Source organism: Centroberyx gerrardi, chromosome 8, assembly GCF_048128805.1.
Source record: "Centroberyx gerrardi isolate f3 chromosome 8, fCenGer3.hap1.cur.20231027, whole genome shotgun sequence".
NCBI lineage: Eukaryota > Metazoa > Chordata > Actinopteri > Beryciformes > Berycidae > Centroberyx > Centroberyx gerrardi.
In genome coordinates this window covers 30,940,150-30,962,238 of record NC_136004.1, presented here as the reverse complement: position 1 = coordinate 30,962,238, position 22,089 = coordinate 30,940,150, and the positions used below count along the sequence as shown (strand labels likewise).

The 22,089-nt window shown below is 42.9% G+C and overlaps 1 protein-coding gene across 1 annotated transcript in view; it reads left to right on the top strand.

The window, feature by feature from the left end:
- The window catches only part of fras1 (Fraser extracellular matrix complex subunit 1), a 265,678-nt gene extending 243,874 nt beyond the window's left edge, over positions 1 to 21,804 (top strand). The window contains exons 54-73 of the mRNA XM_071923837.2: positions 558 to 804; positions 1,834 to 2,178; positions 2,676 to 2,836; positions 3,912 to 4,059; positions 4,622 to 4,827; positions 5,086 to 5,242; positions 6,118 to 6,318; positions 6,618 to 6,805; positions 7,882 to 8,157; positions 10,285 to 10,517; positions 11,391 to 11,551; positions 12,299 to 12,513; positions 13,377 to 13,527; positions 14,020 to 14,127; positions 14,310 to 14,469; positions 15,174 to 15,290; positions 16,147 to 16,313; positions 17,196 to 17,401; positions 19,322 to 19,468; positions 20,011 to 21,804. Coding sequence (XP_071779938.2) covers positions 558 to 804; positions 1,834 to 2,178; positions 2,676 to 2,836; positions 3,912 to 4,059; positions 4,622 to 4,827; positions 5,086 to 5,242; positions 6,118 to 6,318; positions 6,618 to 6,805; positions 7,882 to 8,157; positions 10,285 to 10,517; positions 11,391 to 11,551; positions 12,299 to 12,513; positions 13,377 to 13,527; positions 14,020 to 14,127; positions 14,310 to 14,469; positions 15,174 to 15,290; positions 16,147 to 16,313; positions 17,196 to 17,401; positions 19,322 to 19,468; positions 20,011 to 20,595 — 4,179 coding nt within the window. The 3' untranslated portion in view covers positions 20,596 to 21,804. The remainder of the gene's footprint in view (positions 1 to 557; positions 805 to 1,833; positions 2,179 to 2,675; positions 2,837 to 3,911; positions 4,060 to 4,621; positions 4,828 to 5,085; positions 5,243 to 6,117; positions 6,319 to 6,617; positions 6,806 to 7,881; positions 8,158 to 10,284; positions 10,518 to 11,390; positions 11,552 to 12,298; positions 12,514 to 13,376; positions 13,528 to 14,019; positions 14,128 to 14,309; positions 14,470 to 15,173; positions 15,291 to 16,146; positions 16,314 to 17,195; positions 17,402 to 19,321; positions 19,469 to 20,010) is intronic.
- The last annotated feature ends 285 nt before the right edge of the window (positions 21,805 to 22,089 follow it).

Here is a 22,089-nt window from a genome sequence, read left to right as displayed (position 1 = left end):
CTCCTTGTGATCCTTGTGCGATTATGTTTGTAGTATTGTAAGCTGTTTTTTTTTCTCAAACAATCAGCTATTCAACAAATAGCTGTTAAACGAAATAAAATAATTGTTCGCAAAAATATGAGGTGATTATCAAAGCCGAGAGTTCCAAGTCGATACTTGGATGGAAAACGTTCTTCCCAAGAACACAAACACAGAAAATGTCTTTACAGTTTGACATCAGCTGTGTGCTTGAAGTTGCACAATCAATGAAGACACACAGGGGTTAATTTTCTGTGCCGTTTCAACCGTCAATAGATTTCCATAATGCATATTGACATAATGCATTGTTCTCACAATGAATCTTGGGGCTTCTCATTTGTTTTTGTCAGCCAAATCACCGTCTGATGCATCCTCGATATTTTGCTGCTGGCAAGTAAAACTCTGCAATGTTTATCTGTCTGCGTTCTTTAGTTTTCATACTTCGGCCGTTAGATATTACGTTAAACACATCATGGACGACACAGAAACACAGAAGCACGCACATTGAGAAAGACCGCTATCGCCTCCTCCGTCTGCAGGTCCAGTTTGACGAGCGCGAGGACACCAAGGTGTGCACCATCATCATCAACGACGACAAGGTGTTCGAGGGAACGGAGAGCTTCCAGGTGGAGCTGAGCATGCCCGTGTACGCTCTGCTGGGCGCCGCCACGCGCGCCCTCGTCAACATCAACGACACCGAGGACGAGCCCACGCTGCAGTTTGACAAGAAGACGTACCACGTCAACGAGAGCAGCGGCTTCATCCACGTCCCCATCGAGAGGAAAGGTACAGAAGGGTTTTCTAACTGGGTAGAGGCGTGCAGAACAAGATTCTGCAACACCAAGTTAAGCAGCAACAGAGTGAATGTGCAGCCAGGATGAGTGTGAGCCAGGTCAGATAGTTAAATAGACTTATTTTCAGTGTTAACTACCTGAAAAACTCATTTGAGGCAGGAACAGTTGGGTCATAAACCATTTATTAAATCATTTATTGCAATGAAATATGGTTATGTTTGGTGTTAAAAACTTTTTTCTAACTTTTTTTTTAGGCTGCTCCTGGGAAAAATTCAAATAAGCATATTAAGATATGACAGGGAGCATAAACAAACCCCCAAACATCCTCCTGTGCAGTGAATGAAACCCCAAAACAGCAGAAACACAACTGCTACAGTCCTTATCAGAGGTGTGACCAAGTCACTTTGTTCAAGTCCCAGGTCAGTCTCAAGTCTTGAGGCACAAGTCTCAAGTCAAGTCCCAAGTCTAAATGTAGATTACCAAGTCAAGTCAGAACAAATCAATCCGTTTAATATCTTAAAGAAAACTAAATATCTAGGACTTTTCAATGCAATATGGTTTTAATAGGATAAAAACTTGGTAAGAGCATCATGAGTTTGATTTCTATAATCAGTTTCAACTTCAATAAATTCAATCATTCCATACAAATTCAGAAAACAGAATTTAAATTCAGTCGTCTGCTGGAACAAATCTCATCACTTTCAATCTGAGTCATTTACACAAACACAAGATCTCAAGTCAAGACTTTAGAAACCTTTTCAAGTCATCAAAGTACAAGTCAGAGTCAAGTCCCAAGTCACCAGAACCCAAGTCAAGTCAAGTCTCAAGTCTTCTCTTCATGCATCAAGTCTCAAGCGATTGAAACTGTGACTTGTGTCCCCACCTCTGGTCCTCATAGATAAAGATCAATATACAGCAGCAAGTGTGTTTCATTTCTCTTGAATGCTTGCTGTTCTTCACATTTCTTCACATTTGAAAGTCTTTGCCTCCTCTCTCTCCTCTCCTCCTCCCCGTCTCCAAGGCGACGCCTCCAGCACCGTCTCGGCTCTCTGCTACACTGTGGCCAAGTCGGCGCAGGGCAGCAGCCTCCACGCCCTCGAGTCCGGCTCCGACTACAAGAGCCGCGGCATGACCGGCGACAACCGGGTCGTCTTCGGCCCCGGCGTCAGCATGTCCACCTGCGACGTCAAGCTCATCGACGACAGCGAGTACGAGCTGTCGGAGGAGTTCGAGCTGGTGCTGTCGGACGCCTCGGACAACGCCCGCACGGGAGACGTGATGGTGGCCAAGGTGATCATCGACGGGCCCAACGACGCGTCCACCGTCTCTCTGGGGAACGCCACCTTTACGTTCAGCGAAGATGCAGGTAGGAGAAGTCTTAATTTACAGAAGAGGATTAGGGCCACATGTGAAAAATGAATTTGAGATCTGACTTCTGAATTCTCACTCAGAATCTCAGAAATCTCAGAATTCTGACTTTTAATTTTAATTCTGAGAGTAATCTCAGAACTCAAATACATTTTTCACATATAGCCCTAATCCTCTTCCGTATTCATTGTACAATTCCTGCTTTTTACTGCATTCTTGCTGAACTACTTCTGCACTTTTACCTTAAATTGTTAGGGAAAATTAAGTTTGACTCTCTTTTCAGCTGTCAGAAGTTAGTGCTACTGTATAAAATAAAGAGGAAAATGTAATTATCTCCGTGGGGAAATGGAGCAGATGAAATATTCAAGCATGAATAGTCTTAGGACTTCTACAATGGCTACATCTGTACTTTGAAAATACAGGAATCCTGCTACTTTTCGACGTTCCAAACCTGTATTTCATCTTTCTCTTGAACCACGATCTCCACGACCCCAGGTACGATTGAAATACCGGTGCTGCGGCACGGCAGCGACCTGTCCTCGGTGACGTCGGTGTGGTGCGCCACCCGGCCCTCGGACCCCCCCTCGGCCAGCCCGGGGGTCGACTACATCCCCAGCTCCAAGAAGGTGGAGTTCAAACCCGGCAAAACCGAGGAGGTGAGGAGAGCGGGGGAGAGGTTCTGCGGCATGCCGTCACCTACACCAAAATAATTTGGTGTCACTTCAAGGCTGCGGTCTAGATTGCCTCTCACATCTACAAGGATAACATATTTATATAACAGATAAATGTTCAAGGAGGTCTTCCCTCGGTATCACACTTTACCCGCCGCTGCTCTTTGGCTGTCAGGGTGAGAATTGAACTTCAAAGGAAGGATGCCAAGGCACTTTACCTTGCAGATAAAACTCAGACACTCTTATATGCAAGTGCAAGTGCAGAAGTGACACCATGTGGAAGACACAGCTGTTGTTTGCCTCAATACATGACTGTTTATCTGACTGTTTATCTGTAAGTCAAAGTGTCTTGGTATTCTTCTTTTGAATTGAATGATGAGGCACGTTTAAAAGTATACTATAAAAGTATTAAAAGAATAAAAGTGTGCTTACCTGTCTAAGAGAGAAACGTCCAAGTTAGCATCAGTTTTGTTTCCTTTGGTCTGTCTCAGGTTCCTCCTACTTTCAATGGAAATACCAAAGTGTATTCTTGTTTTTGAGCTTGCACTATCAAAGGCAAGTTGGGAGGCATACTGTTTTGTTTTTTTTTGGACTCACGACTGGCTGCTTCTTATATCTCTTCTCTATATTTTGCAATACACACTCATCGTTGAAGTTGAATTTATTATCACAGTTAAAAGCTGAATAAAAGCCGAATTTACAGTGAGGGCCTATATAAAAGTATGCAAACAAATAAACATGTAAAAACAGACAAGTATGCAGACAAATATATAGAAACCTTATCTTCCATTTACTATTTTCTTTTCCCTTCCAGCTCCATAGTAAATGGAGCTGGTTAAGCCTGAAGTGGGAGGGGCTCCAGCTATAGGGGAGGAGCTTTTTTTAAGACCCAAAAAAATCACATTGAGCTGAACACGGGGGACAGCAACAAAACACATTAGAAGTTCCTTCCACCATGTCTTTATATAAACCGAGACTGTAGGTTAGATTAAAGTGAAAACTTCATTTTAGGAAACCTTTAACCACACTGCTAACGCTGCGGCCCGCTCCCCTGTTCCAGACGTGCAGTCTGACCATCATGGACGACATCCAGAACCCGGCCATCGAGGGATCCGAGTCCTTCGTGGTCTTCCTCAGTTCGCCCCAGGGTGCCGTCCTCCAGGAGCCCTATGAAGCCAACGTTGTCATCACTGACACCTTCCAGGACAGTATGTACACACCGGAGGTCACACGATGTTTGGAAATGCATTTTTGATGGAGTTTCCTTTTTGTAGTATACAGTGGAGATTGACAGAAAAAAATGGGAGGTCATGGACTTAAAAAAAATAACTTTTTAAATCCACCAAGACCTTTATTCACTATTTTGAGATTAAGTTTAGAAACCTCCAGTGTAGCATGACTGGAAAGATGACAGGGTGAAAAATCTCCAAAATGTCAACTTTTCAGGAGCTAAGAATAACAGCCTGCTTTCTAGCTTGATGGCCATGATGTATTTTTGAGTTTATCCAATGTGGTTTTGAAAGTGTTTCATAAGCCCAAACCCATAGAGGAGCATGTAATCCTTCAGTGAAAACATGAAAATCACCAAAATTTCAGTTATGTGGTTTTCAAACAACAACAGCGATATGCATCTCATCTTTAATTTGAGGCTCCTCACATCTCAGTCGGATGAATGTAAAATAACGCCTTCTTACCTGTATTTTTAGAATATCAGGTGTACATCCGCTGCTCTACCTGCCACTTATGATCCCATTTCCCCCCCCCTCCCAGTTCCCAGCATGCAGTTTGAGAAGAGTGCGTACACGGTGAAGGAGAAAGACGGCGTCCTCCACATCCCCATCATCCGTACGGGCGACCTGAGCTTCAAGTCGTCGGTGCGGTGCTTCACCCGCACCATGTCGGCCATGGTGATGGACGACTTCGAGGAGAGGAGGAACGCAGACGACTCACGCATCACCTTCCTCAAGGGAGAGAAGGTAGGATCTACTGACAGTTTATTAAAAGTAGATACGAGTTAATTAAAGGCAAGCTGTCGTTTATATGCATTTTGAACATGTTTTGGGTCAGGTTTATTTCCACATGCAAATGATAAAAACTGAAAAAGAAGAGATACAACATGTGTGTTTATCTGGGGACCCCCTGTAACCCCCTCAAGGACCCCCTGGTGGTCCCCGAACCCCAGGTTGAGAACCACCGATCTCGACATTGAAGTTTTTGGTTTGTGCGTGTCCCAGGTGAAGAACTGCACGGTCCACATCAACGACGACTCTGTTTTCGAGCCCGAGGAGGAGTTCCAGGTGCATCTTGGGACGCCGCAGGGAGACCACTGGAGCGGCGCCATGGTGGGCGCGAGCGACATCGTCACCATCACCATCACCAACGACGAAGACGGTGAGCAGCCGTTCAGTTTCCTCTGACACAGACAGCAGATTTACAGATGAAGACATAATAGTTTTCGTAGTAGTTTTAGTAGTTTAGTGTGGAAAAATCAAGTTCTGGTATCTTTGCAGTTGTTGGAAGTTACAAAGAATGGTCTGGAAAATAGTTTGGTTGAGAGATATTTGAATTGTGTTTTTGAAATATTGCTATCACTGTATGGGATATTTTGAAATGTAGACTATTCTCTCAGTGCAGCCTCTTCTGAACTTTTGAAAAATAATCTTTGCTCAATTTTCAGATACACATTCGGGTGGGACCGATATATCCGTTTGTCAATATATCGGGCTGACATCGGCCTTTTATTAAAAATCAGATGTGGGCCAGTCATGTTGTCCATTGCAGATATAACAGAGGCTCCTCCCTGACCACAATTACATATAAAAACAACAGTGAAATTTTGTTTTCTTTGCATATTTTTAATTCATATAATGTTTTTTTTGTAAATGTATTCTTTTTTTTATAGGTGGTAATTAGTATCTGCCTTCAAAAAGCCATAGCAGTTAAACCCTAGTACAAATATTTATTTCCCTTTCTTATTATTTATGCATTTTGATTTTTGTGTATCATACTCTTCCCATCTTGAGCTTGAGATGTTATTTAATTTCTGTTGCCATCTTGTCATCTTGATTTTTTCTTTTATTCTTTTTTTTTATTTGGGTGAGACATTTCCATAATTCCCTTTGGGTTTCTTTGTCTCACCTTCACAGATCGTATGTCTTCTCTCCCTTTCAGTTTTTATATCTCCGCTATGTGTAAATAGATCAAGCCCTAAAGCTAAACCACCAGAGGGCGTCAGTGTGACCTGTGATCCTCTCCTCTGTCCTCAGCTCCCACCATAGAGTTTGAGCAGGCGTCCTATCAGGTCCGGGAGCCGCCCGGTCCGGACGGCATCGAGGTGCTCAACATCAAGGTGATCCGCCGAGGAGATCTGGACCGGACGTCCAAGATCCGCTGCAGCACCCGGGACGGGTCGGCCCAGTCCGGAGTCGACTACAACCCCAAGAGCCGCGTGCTGAAGTTCACTCCGGGTCAGTGACGAACTTCCTCATGAACCTAATTTAAACAAAATAGCTTATTGCCAGACAAGAGGTTTTCATATTTGCAAAGCCCTCAAAGTTATATTTTTAATGATAGTGTTATAAGATAATGTTCTTTTGTTAATACACAGGATCTGATCTACTGTAACTTTCCTTTTTCCTATAAACTAGGATGAGGGCTTAGGTTGAAACTTAGCATGGATGTTGGAGGAGAGTGAGGTGATGTCATTAAGTTTATCACAGTAACCCTAAAATATGACTTAAAAGTCTCTGCCTACTTTGCTCCGTAGGGATGGACCACATCCTGTTCAAAGTGGAGATTCTGTCCAATGAGGACCGGGAGTGGCACGAGTCCTTCTCATTGGTCCTCGGCCCCGACGACCCGGTGGAGGCGGTGCTCGGGGACATCACTACGGCAACAGTGACCATTCTGGACCAGGAGGCTGCAGGCAGCCTCATCCTCCCCTCCCCGCCCATTGTAAGGAAACTTCATCCAGGCATTCATTCATAGCTGTGCTTTGTACGAGATGATTGTCACTATGCAAACATGTTGAGGCTTGGCTCTTGCTTTCTGTGTGGCTGGACATGCAGGAACTGAACTTAGCATTCATCCTTCTCATGACGACTGCTTGCCTGACTGCTCCAGTACTTTAGTAATGATGTAAGAAAGTTCAGCTTTCTGCACTCCAAACAAGAAAAAATCCAGTTCCTCTTTGTTTAGCCAATACTGAACAAAGGTGTTGCAGCACTGTTTGTGTTGTTTCAAATTTCAGGTGGAGCACAACATCACATGCAACTGTAACGTGATCAATCATTTTGGCCACAATTTTATCATTTTGACTGCACACACTCCATTGCGCCCATTTCTGTGTAAAGCATGAACCAGGTGTAACTCAGATTCGTCCAGGAATGTCACTTCTGCTCGCTTCTTTTTCTCTTCTCATCACAGCTGAACAAGCACGCTGTTGCCTGTTTCCAACAGCGCTGACAGTTTAGTGTGTTTTTATCACTCAGAGTGCCAAGTGGTGGAAATTAGAAACTCAACAACTTCTAACAAAACAGCACCTCACTTCAAATAGGTTTTCAATTGTCTCAAAGCAACAGCAGGAGCCATGACCAGCTTTTACTTCAGGGATCTTTTTAGCATTACTAGCAAAAAAAGAGCTTCCCAGTGGAAACTAGTAATGGGACGATATATCGAAATTCAAAATATCGCAATGCAAAAATGTGACAATACGTATCGTGGGCAGAAAAATGAATTGCGATATTAGCTCAATGTTATTCTGCTGTAGTAATCACAAATGACATGTTTGACCATCACAATTTCACAAACTCTCCATCCAAATTATATTATTTGCACTTTGTAATGACATTTTTAAATTGTTGTTTACATTCGAGCAGCCAATGTTAGCCTGGATGGCTTCAATATCTAACTGGATTGTTCAGGAATAAAAACAACAAAGGCCACATCATCTTCCTCCATACTTTCCCTCTCCCTAACTTTATCCCCTCCTCTCCTCCTCTCCTCTCCTTCCCTTCCTCCTTGCTCTCCAGGTGGTCTCTCTCTCCGACTACGACCACGTCCAGGAGGTGACCAAGGAGGGCAGTAAGAAGATGCCGTCACCCGGTTACCCCCTGGTGTGCGTCACGCCCTGCGACCCCCACTACCCCAAATACTCTGTGATGAGGGAGCGCTGCGAGGAGGCGGGCATCAACCAGACCCAGGTCCACTTCTCCTGGGAGGTGGCGGCGCCCACCGACGCCAGCGGCGCCCGCTCCCCCTTCGAGACGGTCACAGACAACACTCCGTACACCGGCATCAACCACATGGTGAGCTGGGACCACTGATTAGAAATAGACGGAGCCTCTGGTGTTCGTTGCTTTTTGTCGTTTTCTCACTGTGGCTTTTTCTTCGCTTCATTAGAGGCATTTTGGGTGAGCAAGTGAAGAGCTTGTAGTCTGCTCCACCAATCAGAAGTCACCCAGCAAACATTTGGCGGTGATATGTAGGATGAGGCCAAGTTCAAAATCGCCCCAAATGAGCACAAAATCTTTACAAAACAGTAAAAATTCATATTAAATTAGCTTTAGAAACTGTTTTGAACTGATATCGGAAAGATATTTAGGTCCCAATTTTCACAAAACGACGCAGATATCAGTGAAAGACGACTACAGATGTCTCAACTTTCATTTTGGTGCGATATTTACATGTGTTTTCAACACTGGTGCAGGCTGCCATATCAATATCGATTCAGTGTCAAAATCTTTGCTGGGAATTTAACACAAGCACCAAGCCTGTAGTCAGCTCCACCAATCAGAGTCGATCCCAACTCAGCTGGCTTGGACCAAGATGTTGATGCACTAAAGGGGTAGAATTATATCAATAATAAATAAATATATAAGTATAATCCACAAATGTGTGTACCATGATCTGTAAGTAAAAAAAACAGACCACAAATATGTTTTACTATCCACAAAGAAACACCTCAATTTGTGTTTTGTAAATTGTCATTTGAATGAATGCAAAATGGTATTCACAACTGCATACACATTTGTGAATAAATGTTTTCACTTCTGCTAAAATGCCTCATAGTTTGTTAGTTAATGCAGAAGCAAAAAACTGAATTATGGTCTACTGCCTGATCTTCAATAGTTTGACTATTTAATTGAAGCAGTGAAACATAAAAACCCAAATAAGATCAAATCTATATATTTTTTGCCAATTATTAAAAATTACAAATGAGCTGATTACCTTACTGATTTTTGGTTATAGTGGCAGTAGGTTTGCATTGGTGTGTGATGGGTCTGGCTGCCACTGCAAAATTTCCCTGCTGCATAATGGCTTGGCTTCAGATACACCCCCCCCCACACACACACACACACACACACACACACACACACACACACATACACACACACTCCTGGCCTCCTGGTCGGGACCAGATGGAGGGGTGTTTCAGTCAGGATGGGTGACTGGATTTGACAGGGAGTGTGTGTGTGTGGAAGTGGACAGTGGACTGTGTGTGTGTGTATGTGTGTGTGTGTGTGTGTGTGTGTGTGTGAGAGAGAGAAGATTAGATAAAGCAATTCCTTTCCAAAAAACAAGATTTTCAGCATATGTCTGATTCTTCAGCTCTCCAAGCAGCTCAGGCAGAGAGGAGGAGATAAAGGGAGATGGATGTTTATAGTGTGCGTGTGTGTGTGTGTGTGTGTGTGTGTGTGTAAGCAGGTATAAGGGTGCTCACCCATGTCTGAAACACATATTTTCTTTCAGCCCTTCCTCCACTGAGGGTTCAGTTCTTACAGTTTACGTTTCAGACTGTCACTCTTATCTAAATCGACTTAAAATAAGTGAGCAGGTAGCGGTTCAGTGTCTTGTTCAGACACTTTGACAGGAGACACAGCACTGATAGACACATTGGCTTTTGCACAGATGGAACCTGTGACAGCAGACTGGAGATTTGTACAAACATTTCTGCTCTGGAGGCAGAAATAAGAAATAATCTGATTGGTTGAGCCAAAGAACCACAGCAAGTTAGCTAACTGGAAAACTTGAATGGCAAAGAAGGAACTGGACAAAATATAAATAATGGCAATGATTTCTTTATTTCATTGCTTCATGGCTAGTGTGGCTAGTTTGAACTTGAAGGTCAGCTAGCTAACTAGCTAACCTAGATAACTTAGTATGATAGATTGTATTTTTTCAGTTAGCAGCAGAGCGCTAGGCTTCATAATATTAGCTTCCTCCTCTCTTACCTCTTGTCTTTTTCACTGAGCTTCAGTCTAACGTGACTTTGCCAGAAAAACAGTTTTTTTTGACTCTGCCCAAGTTTAACTCCACAAATGAGATTCACTCTGCCTCCAAAGAAATGTTGGTAAAGCTCCATCCTGCCCTGTGACCTCTAACCTCCCTGCTGCCTCTCTCTCTCTCTCTCTCTCTCTCTCTCTCTCTCTCAGGTCCTGGACAGCATCTATTTCAGCCGTCGTTTCCACGTGCGCTGCGTGGCGCAGGCCAGGGACAAGGCGGGGCACCTGGGAACGCCGCTGAGGAGCAACATCGCCACCATCGGCACCGAGGGCTCCATCTGCCACACCCCCGTTACCACGGGAACCGCCAGAGGCTTCCAGGCCCAGTCCTTCATCGCCACGCTCAAATACCTGGACGTCAAGCACAAGGAGCACCCCAACCGGTGAGGAGGAGGAGGAGGAGGAGGAGGGGAGGGGGGCGGCTAGGAGTGACGGTGGAGTGGTGGTAGTGGGACAGGGACAGAGGGACACAAAAAGTTTTCAGGGCACATACACTGAAAAACAAAAGGAAATCAACCTCTGGGTCAGGGCTAAATATTTTTTATAGTTTAATTCGCTCTCTGTGGTGATTTGCCGGGCATAGGAGTTCATCAGGGCTGTTTTCACAGATCCAACTTGAATTTAAGATGGCATCCCTTACAAACTTACTCACCCCACAAACCCTAAGAGTACAACAGTAGAATACACCTACAAATATACCCATTATTGAAGTCCCTGTTTTACACATGATTGCTGAACTGCTGCTGCATTTTTACTCCAACTTGTTTGGAAAAATCTCGTTTTTCTCTCTTTTTAGCTGTCCAGAGTTACAAGGAATGGTCTGGTAACTAGTTGTGGGTGTGTTGATCTGTGTGTTGATTTGTGTATCTACATACACACATACTGGCATTTACTAGTACAGAACCAAATTCCGACACACTCAGTGTAGCAGTGGCCTAAGAAGTAAAGAGTAGTTAGATTGTAACTGGTTCAAATCCCAAATTGGCTCGGAAAAGCTGGACAGAGAACGGGATTGAAAAGCGCTGTCTTCTTCCTCAGCGACTACTGATGAGTTGCCCTTGAGCAAGGCAGTTGTGGTCCTGTATTGCGCAATAGATAAAGTATATCAAGGTGTAGGGGTTTGATTCCCACTGGGACCAAAACCATGCAAGAAAAAAATACTGTATCCTGTTCATTTGTATAGAAAGTCCCCTCCAAATGGCATATACTGTATATTGTTTGTAACGGTCTCTCTCGCTCTGTGTGTCCCTGTCCAGTATCCATATCTCGGTGCAGATCCCCCACCAGGACGGCATGCTCCCCCTGGTGTCCACCATGCCTCTGCACAACCTGCACTTCCTGCTGTCCGAGTCCATCTACCGCCAGCAGCACGTCTGCTCCAACCTGGTCACCCTCAAAGACCTGCAGGGGCTGTCCGGTCAGTCACACACACACACACACACACACACACACACACACACACACACACACACGGACCTGCTGTGTGTTCTCATGCATCAAAAGCCCCCCGCAGAATTTGAATAGATCAAATAAAAACACCTGCACTCTACAAAGCAAAACCATTTACATGACGTTTTACATTTTAGAAATTTAGCTGATGTTCACATCCAGTGTGAGTGCAACAGTATGATAATAAACTTTTATAAAACACAGTTTACAAAGTGCTTCACAGTATATAAAATGACAAGATAGTAAAACAACAGTACCACAAAACAGATAGTAGATAATATCACGACACCACACAATAAATAAGGCATGAAGCAGATAATTAAAATAAAGATAAAGCAAAACACAATAAAATAAAATAGATAAAAGAGAAAAAAGAAAAGAAACAAAAAAGTCTTAAAATCAAATCTAATCAAACAATGTTACAAAGTGTTTACAGAATAGTAAAAGTCAGCTAAGAGCCGAACAGACCAAAAACTATAGAAAGTGAAGACAAAACAGCATAATAAAGAACCAGGGCGTTGATAATAGAACCGTTATTAATTAATTTATTTATATAAAAATAGTTTTTAGAAGGGATTTAAAAGAAGATACTGATTCTGCTAACCTGAGCTGTAGAATAAGCTTCAGTTCCTAGATCTCCCACTTTACATGCAACCAAAGTTCCTCATGGGTCAAGGGTCAACATCCACGTTCCTCTGCGTTTGTGTCTCCACAGAGACGGGTTTCCTGGACGACGTGTCGTACGACAGCATCTCTCTGGGGCCGGGGTACGACCGCCCGTACCAGTTCAACCCCAACGTCCGCGAGGCCAAGAGCCTGCAGCTCTACAAGCACCTGAACCTGAAGAGCTGCATCTGGACCTTCGACGCCTTCTACGACATGACCGAGCTCATCGACGTCTGCGGCGGCTCGGTCACCGCAGACTTCCAGGTACGCTGGGATAAAATCAAGTTTCAGTTTATTTGCACGATAGTTCTGATAAAAATATGATTAAAAAAAAAAAAAGGACAACACAACAATAGAATTAAATGAATTGTGCAGGAGAGGAAAGAAGCCCGGAGTCATAAAGTCATAAAAAAACATTCACATAAAACATACATACCAACATTACCAGTTATTAACATCCCAACATCAGTCATCAAAACATATATACATAAAAGACAAGATAGACAAAAGAAAACAAAAAAATTACATAATTATGTACAGTGGCTGACTAACCTAAATACCTAAATAAATAACATGCACACTTAATGTTTTCTGTCTACCGTTTCTGTTTAATATGCATGGATAAATAAAAGCCATTAAATTAGCTTGCATTGTACTTGAAAAGTCACATTTGCATCAGTTTACCTGCAGGCTGCTGAAGTAAAGCAGTGAATGCAGAGAGGAAGGCAGTGTAACAGTGGCTTGAAGAAAATAACTTGTTTTCATTAATAATATTATACTTTGTTAAAGAATTCATTTTACAACATGTATGATACGTTTCAAATACATCTTTGCTTTGACATTTTTTCTACAACAGAAAAAGCATAAATATAGTCGAATAAATAAAAATATAAATGAAGCAATTATAAAGAGAAAAGAAAAAAAGAACAGAAGAATAAATAAATAAACCGTGGCTTGTTATCTTTCACCTTACGCACAGGTATAGGTGATTATTAATAGTATTATGTCATCATATGTAGGTGTAATTAAGTTGCTATTAACCACTTTAGCCCATCTTTTTTTCAAATAAATACCTGTCCTCTAAGTGAAGTCAGCAGATAACCCGAGGTTCTCTTGCTGTGCTCCAGGTGCGGGACTCGGCCCAGTCCTTCCTGACGGTGCAGGTTCCTCTCTACGTGTCCTACATCTACGTGACGGCGCCGAGGGGCTGGGCGTCTCTGGAGCACCACACCGAGATGGAGTTCTCCTTCTTCTACGACACCGTGCTCTGGAGGACGGGTCTGTAGAAGTTTCCCATCATGCATTTGTCCTGCGTCTATCCCGTTATCCAGTTGAACCAAATTTGTATTTTGTAAACACAAAAATACCAGACCATTACCAGACGATTTCTTGCAACTTCTGCTTTGCTTTTGCTTTTTATTTTTATTTACTCATTTATTTAACAGGGACAAATGCATTAAACATTGTTTCAAAATACAAAATAGATGCTATGCTTGCAGGTTTCTAGCCAAAGCTAATTTGCATCCCCTGTCCCTGCTTGGCTTCTGGGGTACAGATAACAAAAGTACAGGAACTTTAAGATTGGAAATAGTACAGAAACATTAAAATATAATGCAGGTAAGAACAGAGACCTTTGTTAGTGGTAAAAAGATTGTAGATTTCCACCGCCTCAACTGCCCTGCGTTTTACCTCACCCACACTCCTCCCACCTGTCTCTGTTTCAATCTCAATGTGACCTCTGACCTCCTGGTGGGTGTTTCCTGTCTGCAGGCATCCAGACGGACAGCGTGCTCTCAGCCAGACTGCAGATCATCAGGATCTACATCAGAGAAGACGGACGGCTGGTGATCGAGTTCAAAACCCACGCCAAATTCAGAGGTTCGTCCCCAACAAAACCCGTGACATGTGGACTGAGTGACTTTGCCAATGTAGAAAAAGAGCAATGGAGGAATCTTAAATCTTCAGCTTTGTTCTGAAGCAGTGAATGTCGGCTGAATGAAACCTAACACTTTTCTCTTTTCCTTTTGTTCTTTCATTTTGACCTCCTTTACCTCCTCCAGGTCAGTTTGTCCCTGAACACCACACCCTGCCGGGCCACAAGTCCCACCTGATGGCCCCGGACCACCTGGGAGGCATCGAGTTCGACCTGCAGCTGCTGTGGAGCGCCCAGACCTTCGACTCGCCCTACCAGCTGTGGAGGGCCACCAGCTCCTACAGCAGGTCAGTAGGTTCATCCGGAGCCGTGGACATAACCAGAGGGAGTGTGGTAATCTTGTCAGCCATGTTGGCTCAAATGTCTCCATGATACTGACAGTCTCATTTTACAGTTTAACTGAAATGGGAATTTTGAAATTGCATCAAGTTTCTAAAAAGATCATCTTTACACAACCGTGTGTATGTGCCAGGTGCGTCGGAGGAGAAGGATAAAGTCAAAATCTGTAGACATAAAATTGAAATAAAATCCTTGTAAGTGAAGACAGTGAGCAGGAGTCTACAGATATTAATTCTGAAATTGCATCAATTGTTATGTTTTGGGAAAATGATAGAGCTGAAGTGCCTCGCTCAAGGTTTACATCCATAGGGACATTTATTCTATAGGGACCAGTAAGGAACAAAATTCTATTTGATGCACTAAATTCCATCTAGAAGCTTTACTGCATCAGCTGCATGAACTTTTTGGGAACCTTAGGGCTTCTTAAATTTTATTTTCTCTTCATTCTAAAGAGAGAGCCTTGAGGAACACCAGAAGAGTCCTTGAAGAACCCCTTCATAACCCTAACCATACCCATCCTCTTCTCCAAAAAAAGCCCTTCAGGGATATTGACTTCTGAGAAACCCTTAAGATGCTTATCGGCTCCTTTTGGATCTTCAAAGAATGTTATTTGGCTGTGGTGTTAATCCCTCTGCGTCGTCTTATTCAACAGGAAGGACTATTCTGGAGAGTACACGGTCTTCCTGGTCCCCTGCACCGTCCAGCCCACCCAGCCCTGGATCGACCCCGGAGACAAGCCTCTGTCCTGCACCGCCCACGCCCCGGAGAAGTAAGTCTGCAGCCTCCACACTTACAGCTGTAGAGAATTATTATAAGCCTCACAACACACACTCACACATTCAGTATCGCACCAGGGCATCAAGGCTATTTTCATTTATTTTATTTCCTTTACTTATTTATACATTTTGTTGTTTTTGAACCATTCCGCATTATAGATTGATGAGTTTTGATGTCATTTTATTATTCTTTACGGCCACAACAAACACTGTACAAAACAACTGACAAGACAGACAGTACATGATGAACAATACTAGGCTCAGATATTACAACATAACAACATTGAGAAATTCAACAAGTTTGAGACATCTCATGAAAGGGATCTACAACTGATAAACAGTAAACATCAAAGTTACATGATTAGATAAGAACATATTAAGACCAAGATAATAGCCGTGGGAGATGCAAGTTTTGTTTTAATCAGTGTTTTCCAGTCAGTTGGTTAGCAGTGCAGATGCCATTTCCAATACTTTTTGAAGGTATATTCAGTTTGTGTAGGTTCACGTACCATTTTATTTTGAAATATTCCATTAAAACATACCAATTATTGTTATAAACATTTAATTATAGCCCTTTTCACAATAACAGTGTGAAAAGGGCTATTGTGGAATATTTCTAAATAAAATGATACATTTAAATATTGATTTGTTTAATTATTTATTGATTTAATAATTTAATTTTGAGTATTTAAACTTGACTCCAAGGTTACGGTAAAAGTTAGAAAGGTTAAAAAAAGTTAAAGTACGAGTCTCTTGTTGAGGATCATGGTGTAGAAGCAGGACAGCAGATCAGTCGTCAGCCTGTCGTCCAATCGTCTCCCTCTTCACCCTCCTGCTCTCCTCTGATAGGTTCCTGGTGCCCATCGCCTTCCAGCAGACCAACCGGCCGGTTCCAGTGGTTTACTCCCTCAACACCGAGTTCCAGCTGTGCAACAACGAGAAGGTCTTCCTGCTGGACCCGGCCGCCGCCGACGTCTCCATGGCGGAGATGGACTACAAGGGAGCTTTCTCCATGGGTACGACGGTTTGGAGAGCTTCACTGCACCCATGGGCCTATTTTACATTATGGTTTTTTAAGGAAATCCGCACTCTCAAAAAGATATCTTGACTGATTTATTGATTTTACATGTTTCAAATAAAAAATATGCAGCTTGGCAAACTGTAGGCTTTGTCAGGTCATTGACGAAACATTGCATATTCTTTATTTGAAACTTGTAAAATAAATCAATCAAGATTATTTTTTATTTACTTAACTATTCATGTTTTAGTTGCATTTTTATTGACACTACCTTATATTTAACTCCATGCTTTTATTTGTTGTGAAGCACTTTGTAACAATTGTTTTGAAAGGTGCTATATAAAGAAAGCATATTATTATTATTTATAAGTTATCTTTTTGAGAGTGCGGATTTCCGTTTTTTGATTTGCGACGCACCAGAGAAGCTTTACTTTATGTACACTTTCTTATTCAGCATGTGGACTTTCTCAGTCATTTACATCATTCTTTTCACTCTATAAACCACAAGGGAACCCAGGAAGGTTCCCTGAGGAGCCTCTTTAAAAATGAGTTAACATTCTTTACCATTTAGAGATATTAGCTGAGGAACCCTCAGGTGCTTATTGGTTCGTTTTGGATCTCAGAAGATCCCCTTCCTGTCTTGTTTACTACTTAAATAATACGCCATTTTTCACACTGAAGTTTCCAAATTTTGACACAGAGGAGGCGATTAATTTAATAAAAGATGTGTAAAACGCTCTCACCTTTATTCATAAAACTCAACAGCAAACAGTTTTATGAATAACCCTTTCTCTTGTTCTCCTCTCTCTCTCTCTCTCTCTCTCTCTCTCTCTCTCTCTCTCTCTCTCTCCCTCCCTCTCTCTCTCCCCCCCCCCCCCAGGTCAGACCCTGTATGGCCGGGTGTTGTGGAACCCGGAGCAGAACCTGAACGCAGCCTACAAGCTGCAGCTGGAGAAGGTTTACCTCTGCACAGGGAGAGACGGATACGTTCCCTTCTTCGACCCGACAGGAACGCTGTACAACGAGGGGCCGCAGTACGGCTGCATCCAGCCCAACAAGCACCTCAAGCACCGCTTCCTGCTGCTGGTAAACTAAATATATATGTACTGTATGTCTATGAATCTTATCTTGTCTTTGCAACATCATACTGTGGAGTCTATATTTACTACATTTTGTGCTCTATAATTGAAAAGTTTTATTCCAAAAACATAATATGCCCATTTCAGGGGAAACAAATCATTTCATGTTCATTATTCAATATTTCTAAAATGTTGAGGATTCAGACTGTGTTACCATTTTGTCCATATTAGTCACTTTCCTTATAAAGTGGTGTGACACAGGATAAAAAATCAGGCTCCACCAACAGGAGCAGAGGTTCAACCACAAATTTGTTTTAAAGTACAAAATGGATGGGCATTAAAAGTAATGTTTATTTAAATTCATAATATTTAAAACATGACATTTTGGCCAAGAAGAATGATGTCTGATGAAGGCCTACTTGTCATATTTCAAATATTCTCTAATTAAATAAACATAACAGTACAATACATACTTTTAATGAGATTGCCGTGCCTGTTTCCATGCTCGTATCCTTTAAAAAGAGCCAGAAATTGATTTGTTCTGTTTGATGTTGTAAGAGTAGTTGTCTCCTTTTGAGACTTTGGTAATCTCCTTTTGGAAGAAAAACCTTTTAATTTGTCCATTAATGCTCATTTAATTTCATACAGTGAAATGCTGCTTTCATGTTGGTTTCTGGGTTTTTGCTGAATTGGCTTTAATGAGCCAGCGGTATCATTTGGCTTTGATTTGACTCAGCAGTCGCTAAACTGTTCAGTGGACTTTCAAGTCTATAGTGGTATTATTATGTTTTATGTGAATTGGTATTGTAATGATAACAGTACTGTTACACAGTGCTATTGATATTCTGCTGAGTGGGCTTGTTGCTGTTGGAAGACAATCATACAGCTGAAGTTTTATGAGTCTGACCCTCAAGTAGTACTTATATTTTCTTGAGGTCTTTGCTTTAAATCCTTCTAAGTTGACCTTATTCCTGCTGTAATGTACACTTTTTCAATCTCCCCCCGCCCAAACACACACACACACACACACAGACACACACACACACCGCCAGTCACCAGACACACCAGTCTGACCGCTTCCCTATGGGCTGGAGCTAGACCTTTAAAGAGATATTCAAAGACTGTGGGCTATTCAAATGACTGGCATTCTTTCACCACGCAAATCTCTGTCTGGTCGTTGTCATTGTTGTCGTTGTTGTTGTTGTTGTTACCTATCAGCCACTGTAGAATTCCCCCTTCATGCATTTGTCCTGCATGTCTCTTGCATTAATGCTGCAGATAATTATTTCTTGTATGTTGCACTGAACCACAGCAGCATATTTTGAAACAACACTTTCAGCCGACTATATAATTTGTAACTTCCAAGAGATGAAAAGAGAGAAGCCTAAACTTGATTTTTACATAGAAAACTGTGCCACTGAAGCAGTATTTCAGCAGTATTTCAGTGGTCTTTCAGCAGTATTTCAGCAGTATTTCAGCAGTATTTCAGTACTATTTCAGCAGTATTTCAGTACTATTTCAGCAGTCTTTCAGCAGTATTTCAGTAGTACTTCAGTGGTCTTTCAGCAGTGTTTCAGTAGTACTTCAGCAGTATTTCAGCAGTACTTCAGTGGTCTTTCAGCAGTGTTTCAGTAGTACTTCAGCAGTATTTCAGTACTATTTCAGCAGTATTTCAGTACTATTTCAGCAGTATTTCAGTACTATTTCAGCAGTCTTTCAGCAGTATTTCAGTAGTACTTCAGCAGTACTTCAGTACTATTTCAGCAGTATTTCAGCAAGCATGCAGTATGCAGAGGGATTTGAACCACAGCTACACCTGTACCTGTCATGATAGTCATGATAATCCTGCTAAACAGCAGCCAGAGAAAGCGCAGGTTCAGATGCTCCGTCCTCTGAGTGTTTTGTCTCTCCTTGGTTCCCGCTGCAGGACCGGAAGCAGCCGGACGTGTGTGACAGATATTTCCACGACGTTCCCTTCGAGGCAAACTTCGCCTCCGACAGCCCGGAGCTGCAGTCCATGGCCGGCATGCCAGGCGTCGACGGCTTCACCATGAAAGTTGACGCTCTCTACAAGGTAAGCAGGACTCACCTGCAGACCATCGGTGTCAGGGACCGTAGTGTCATGTAGACCTTGAGCGCCATGCGATCTTGTTAGATGGAGATTGCTGTAAATGTTGGATTGCGGAAGTAAATGTGTTAAAAGGTAGAACCCGCACACAATTGAATTTGACCTGATGAAGATCCCATAATTTTTCCCACAAAAAGCTTATTTCTCTCAAATCTTGTGCATTACTTTGTTTCCATCCCTGTTAGTGAGCATTTCCCATATTGTCTTTCAATGAATGATTTTCTTATATGAACTGTAACTAAGTAAAATCTTTAAAATTGTTGCATGTTGTGTTTATATTTTTGTTCAGTATATATGTTTTCTGAATCCATTGGTATAAACTCATGATTTAACTGGTAGTTGGTTGATTCTGTTTGAAGCTTAAAACTCTTTTTAAATGATTTTCTGAAACATCCATGGAGAAAATGAATGTGAAATTTACCTCTGGACAGGTATGTTTCAGCTCAGTAGCTAACGCCCTCTGTCCACCTCTCTGTGTTGATTGACAGGTGGAGGCGGGACATCAGTGGTACCTGCAGGTGATCTATGTGATCGGCCCGGAGTCGAGGTCCAACCCCAGGATCCAGCGCTCTCTGACCTACCAGCTGGACCGGCGCTCCAGACGCGACCTGGTGGACCGCAGCGGGCGGCTGACGCTGGACGAGTCGCTCATCTACGACAACGAGGGCGACCAGGTGAAGAACGGAACCAACATGAAGTCTCTGCGGCTGGAGACGGCGCCCTCGGCCTCCTTCAACGCCCACGTGGGCAGCTCGGTGGGCGGGGGCGTGGCCGCCGTCACCCTGCTGGTCCTCGTCCTGCTCGCCTCCTGCCTCCTGTTCCGCCGCTGCCGCCGGGCGGGCAAGAAGAAGAGCAAGAAGTCCCCCAAGGTGTACGAGGAGTATCCGCTCAACACCAAGGTGGAGGTGTGCATGGACAAGTGCCTGGAGAAGAACTTCAGCAGCAAGCACTGCACCGTCAGGAACATCAACATCCTCAACCGCAACCAGGAGCCCAACGGCAAGGCCCGGGTCAAAGAGGTCAACCTGGAGGTCAAGCTCCACAACAACCTCAACGACGGCACCGAGGTCTGAACCTCGCTGTCCGGACGCCGAGGAGGAAGAGGAGAGGCAGGAGGAGGAGGAGGAGGAAATATGAGAAAAAATGGTATTTTCTAAAAGAGAGTTTGTACTTAATGGAATGAGATGTTTGTTAATGTATTTTTATACCGAGTCTGAAAAAGGGAAGCGTGTGGCGTGCAGCCGGCTCCGTACGCGGCGATGAAATCATTTCACAACTGGGCTACCTCAGGAATCCACTCAGCGTCCGGAGAGTCCGTCACATCTGGCCGCCAAAACTCCCGTTTGAAACGTTACTCACGGGAAAATTATGTTTTTTTTTTAAATTGACATTTGCGTCCTTTCAGCACCAAAACGATGACTGGTAGCTCAGACACTGGTGATTGTTTCGACTAAACACTTCTCTGCTGCATTGTGTCATTTCACTGTAACGATCACTGTCATTACTGTAGAGTGGTAGCCATTGTACAAGTCCTCCTTCATGTGTTCATCCTGCTGATATCATGTGCTGTTACTGCAGATAATTAATTCTTTAATGTCTCAGAGTAGAAAGGAGTTCCAACCGGCCTTGAAAATCCCTGAACGTTTGTGGATTTGAGAAAAATAAGACCGTACATTTTTTTTTGTAAAATATAACCTGAGGAAAACCAGTTTCAACATGAAGGATTTCACCAGGATTTCTTGACTGACAAGTTCAGAACAGATAGAACGGTCTTTCCCATTCAAATCAACGCTCCGGCGGCCATTTTTATGTGACCCGTTGGACTAGCTTGTGTATAAAGCGACTCACAGCAAGTCACTGAGCTGAGAGGTTTTACAGCAAGAACCAAAGCAGCTTCTCTGTCTCCTTGCTGCCATGGATTGCTAACATGCTAATGTTGACTAGAAGAGCTAGAGAGAGAAGTACAGTCTGTGATGAAGCTACGTTAGCCTCGTCGCTAACGTTAGCTTCCAGTTGAGTTTTGACAGTTTGCTTGACTGACTCATCTGCTCAGTTCTCAAGACAGTGTGACAGACTTTACAGCCTTAATGTCCAGACTTGTGTTGTTACCATAGCAACTAACCCTTAAAATTGCATAGTCGCCATTTTATGCGGTACTAGCCAAATTACTATGGCAAACAGTGGAAGGACCGATCTATCTATTCAGGTTCTGTGGTGAAATTTTACCCCTAAATAAGCCAATTTTGAGTCCTTGAATTTCACAATCAAGACCTTAAAAGTCATTGAAATTCCTTGATGTCCAAGTGAGTTTGGGAACCTTGGTAGAATAAAATTAGTTTTTTGTACCAGTGAACTCTAGCTTCTCTCAACTAACCAACTTCTGATGACTGAAAACAGAGCAAAGTTTAATTTTTCCCAACAGTTCCTCTTGGTGTTTTTTTTTCAAAGCGGTTGAGCGGTTGTCATTGTTTATTAACCGGAGAGTTTTCCCTACCTGTAGCTGCCGGGCTGCGGTGTCTCACTTGAAACGGTTAGCCAATCAGAACAGAGGGATCGTTAATATTAAT